The following is a 4,515-nucleotide window of genomic DNA, read 5'->3' on the forward strand; positions in this document are numbered from 1 at the left end:
GCGTAGGCACTATCAGCTGGCCTGGAAGACGCAACGCCGTCCCGTAGACTAGTTCGGCAGCGGAAGCTCCGATGTCTTCCTTAATAGCTGCGCGGATACCCAACATGACCAAAGGAAGGTATTCTTGCCAACGGTTCGGCTCGGGTTGAGATTTGAGAGAGGCTTTAAGTTGCCGATGGAACCGTTCCACCATACCGTTGGCCTGCGGGTGGTAGGCCGTGGTGGCTATGGTCCGACAACCTAGCAAATTAGCTAATGCAGTGAAAAGCGCAGATTGAAACTGACGACCTCGATCATGCGTAATCGTGGCTGGAGCACCAAAGCGAGCTACCCAGTTCTCCACTAGAGCTATGGCTACTGTCTCGGCAGTGGCATCCGCTATCGGGATCGCTTCGGGCCAACGGGTGAACCTGTCGATACAAGTCAGCAGATAAATGTGCCCTTTCGAGGGCGGTAGTGGCCCAACAAGATCAATATGAACGTGTGCAAAACGGGCATCGGGGTTGGCAAAAGTGCCAAGCGGTGAGTGTGTATGACGTTGGATTTTTGCGCGCTGACATGGGATGCAAATACGCGCCCATGCACAAATGTCCTTGTTCATACCCCGCCACACAAAACGGGCCGCTATAAGCTTTTGCGAAGCTTTAATGCCCGGATGCGCGAGATTGTGCAGATTGTCAAACAACGATCGACGGTGCGCTACCGATACATACGGCCGCGGATGCCCTGTGGACATGTCGCACCAAATGTGCGCGTCCCCTTCCGGAAGGAGGACCTTCTCAAATTTGAGCGAGGTTGACGTGTCTGAGCGCAGAGCAGCGAGCTCAACGTCATCGACTTGGTCGGTCGCGACTACACGCAGGTTAATCGAGTTCGGTAATTGCACTGAGTCAATCTCGGTGCGAGAAAGTGCATCAGCTACCTGATTATCAACGCCTCGAATATGGCGTATGTCGGAGGTAAACTGTGACACGTAATCGAGTTGCCGCGCTTCCCTAGGGGAATGTCGATCGGGCGATGTCTTGAGTGCGAAGGTAAGAGGCTTGTGGTCTGTAAAAACAAAAAAATCACGCCCCTCTAAGAAGTATCGGAAATGGCGTATTCCGAGGTAAATGGCTAGCAGCTCTCGACCAAAGGTACTATACCTAGTCTCGGGAGGCTTGAGGCGGCGAGAAAAGAACGCAAGCGGTCGCCACTCTCCTTCATGGAGTTGCTGTAACACACCACCTACGGCGAGATCGGAAGCGTCTACCGCGAGGCTTGTAGGTAGCTCAACAGACGGGTATGTAAGCATCGTGACGTTCGCGAGGTCCTCTTTGACAGCCGCGAAAGCAGAGTCGCACACAGGGGACCAATCTAACGCCTTTCGAGAGCGCTTAGGTTGCTTGCGCAGCAAATCAGTCAAGGCGGCCAGCGAGGATGCGCACTTAGGCATAAATCGGCGGTAAAAATTAACCATGCCTAAGAACCGGCGCAGCTGGCGTAGCGAGGTAGGGCGCGGAAATTTGCGAATTACCGCGACCTTGTCATCCATCGGGGAGACGCCCTGGGCAGTCACATGGTGCCCTAGAAAGTCTAGTGCTTCGACTCCAAACTGGCATTTGTCAGGATGCACTACTACTCCATAATCACGGAGGCTTGTGAACAGCTGGCGCAAATGAGTCTCGTGCTGTTCGGGATTCTCGCTGGCAACAAGAATATCATCAAGATACACGAATACAAATGGCAGGTCACGGACGACCCTATCAATAAACCTTTGAAAGGTTTGCGCCGCGTTGCGTAGTCCGAATGGCATGCGTCGGAAATGGAATAACCCAAAGGGGGTTGTCAGCGCGGTCTTCTTTACATCATCAGGGTGTACGGGGATCTGATGATATGCGCGCACTAAGTCAACTTTGGAAAATACGCACTTGTCTCGCAACTGTGCGGCAAAGTCGTGAAGGTGCGGAATGGGATAGCGATCCGGGACGGTCACGCGATTAAGAGCGCGGTAATCGCCACATGGTCGCCAACCGCCTGACTTCTTTGGCACCATGTGGAGCGGCGACGCCCATGAACTGTCTGAGGGCTCGACAATGCCCAAATCGAGTAACCGGCCAAACTCGTCTTTAGCGATCTTGTGTTTGTCCGGCGCTAAGCGTCGAGGTCGTGCCGAAACTGGTGGGCCGGTTGTGAGTATTCTATGTGTGACGTCATGTTTCAACGGACAGTTCTTAAACATGGGCCGAGTTACTTCCGTGAACTCGGCAAGTAAGCGTTTGTAGACAGAATCGGAGTCTACTTGCACTATTGTGAGATTCAGCGACGGTAAGTCGGAGGCGATGCCATGTACGGACAGACTAGTGGTGGCATCCCAAAGTCGGTTTGTGCGCAAATCCACCAGTAAGCCGTAATGCCTCAAAAAATCTGCGCCGAGGATAGGCTGCGAAACATCGGCCAATATGAATGACCACTTAAACGAACGCCGCAGCCCAATACACACTGTGAGCTCACGCTGCCCATATGTGCATATGCGCGTCTTGTTTGCAGCCTGCAAAACGAGTGGCATAAGGTGCCTCTTATCAGCGGTGTTGGCAGGAATTACGCTTACCGCGGCACCCGTATCGACCAAAAATCGTGTCCCAGAATCTCTATCTGTGACATAGAACAAGCGACCGTCACGAAGAGGGCCAGTGAGGCTTGTCGCGCCCACCTCCTGGCCTAGTTGTTTTCCGCCGGCTTGCTATATGTGCATGGTGGGCGGCACTGGTGAGCCTTCTCACCCCACTTCTCATGATACCAGCACAATTCTGAAGTGCTCGCTGATTTACTACCGGATGAGTCGCGCTTACGGTTACTGCTCATGCTGCGGCTTCGGCTTCGGCTCCGCATGCGACCGACAGTGGCAGTCAGCTCCTTCACCATTTTCGTGAGCTCAAGGACTTGGTGTTGAAGATCGGGGTTAGAGTTAGATACAGCTGCGACTGTGGCGCTGGGTGCTGAAATTCCAGTGACGGGAATTGACGCTTCTAGAATTTTATCGGCTAAATTGGCCAACTCAGAAAGCGGAAGCGCGTCGCTTGATGATGCCAGAATGAGGCGGACATTCTGTGGCAGGCGCTGCAGAAACAATTCCCGCAAAATCCCCTTCTCTAGCTGCTGCATGCCTAGCAGCTGCTGCATGCGCCTCAGAAGTTGACTAGGTTTTCGGTCGCCTAATTCCTCTTCATTCAATAACATCTGAACTCGGCGCTGTTCAGAGGAGGTCATTCGCGATATGAGCAGGGCACGCAGCTCAGTATAAGGCTTGATCGGGGGTGGACTAATCAATATGTCGCGGATCTCGAGCGCAACATCCGACGGCAATGTCGCTATAATATAGGCGTATTTGGTCTGCTCGCTGGTTATGCCTCTAGTCTCAAACTGAGCAGAGGCTTGGGCAAACCATACCTCCGGGTCTCCCCTCCAAAAAGGGGGGAGCTTAATGCTGACTGCGCCGACGCCTTGGGTGGCCTGTGCGCTAGCCCCGGCCGTGGCTCCCGCCTGCTCATGCTCCGGCGGAGGGCCCTCCTCGGCAGTATTTGGTGCGGGCATGACGACGCGCCACGTCCACTGTTCACAAATCTAAATTCAGTGTATCAGTAAGAAATGTGATTACCTAATGGTAAAAAAAAAATATTAATAAGCAAAGGTAATCTAACTAAATGTTTCTTATCTCAGGGGGATCACGTCGGGGTCACCAATTTAGAAAACTACATGAGGTATGGACTATGTTGCGTGTTAACTAGTAATCCCACATAATTCCTTTTTTAATTAAACTACTAAAAAGCCGTATCCCTCTAGACAATAAAACACTTAATAAATGATCACATCCAGACAAATTGCTTATGGTTAAAAACTGGTTCTATATTCTATAATTTCACATAAGAAACAATGATTACAGAATTATCAGAAACCTCTTCTGTCTATCTCAACAGTGACAGACAATTAAACTATCACTAGGCCCTTGGTAGTTACTATTAATAATCAAACATAGATAACTTCCAACAGCACATTAGTGTAAAGGAGACTCAACTTAGGCACTATATGGTATTAATGATTACCGCTTAATACAAGCCTCAAAATATCAGGAGTCCTGTTCAGTACAACTTAAGACAGTACTAGTAAAACAAGTCAGTTAAATATCATTCACACTGCATGAATAATAACAGTCAAGAAAATACTACTCAAATCTAAGCTAGACAGCGTTTAGATTTACTTACATAGGCACGAAATATTGTGGTTCAAGAAACCACTAAACAAATCTCTACTTGTGTATGTGTACGGAATGCACAACACGAGAATACAACAATATATCGGTGGATCTAGACTATAGCAGATCTAGATCAGTAGACCAGGGATAGGCCTAGAACTAGTGCAATTATAAACATGTAAAATATGTGTTAGTAAGCGTACGCACTCAACAACAGGCACTCAGTCAGTCAAAATAAGGCATCACAATGATAAACAATGCAAAGCATCAATCACAATATAATT

The 4,515-nt window shown here is 49.7% G+C and overlaps 1 protein-coding gene across 1 annotated transcript; it reads right to left on the minus strand.

The window, feature by feature from the left end:
- Positions 1–2,700: 2,700 nt before the first annotated feature.
- Positions 2,701–3,573, minus strand: LOC115928137. Its single transcript, XM_030994926.1, has one exon. The coding sequence runs from the start codon at positions 3,571–3,573 to the stop codon at positions 2,701–2,703; it is 873 nt and encodes a 290-aa protein (XP_030850786.1).
- Between the last annotated feature and the right edge of the window lie 942 nt (positions 3,574–4,515).

The sequence above is a fragment of the Strongylocentrotus purpuratus genome, unplaced genomic scaffold (genome assembly GCF_000002235.5).
Source record: "Strongylocentrotus purpuratus isolate Spur 01 unplaced genomic scaffold, Spur_5.0 spur5_contig_852, whole genome shotgun sequence".
NCBI classification, from domain to species: domain Eukaryota; kingdom Metazoa; phylum Echinodermata; class Echinoidea; order Camarodonta; family Strongylocentrotidae; genus Strongylocentrotus; species Strongylocentrotus purpuratus.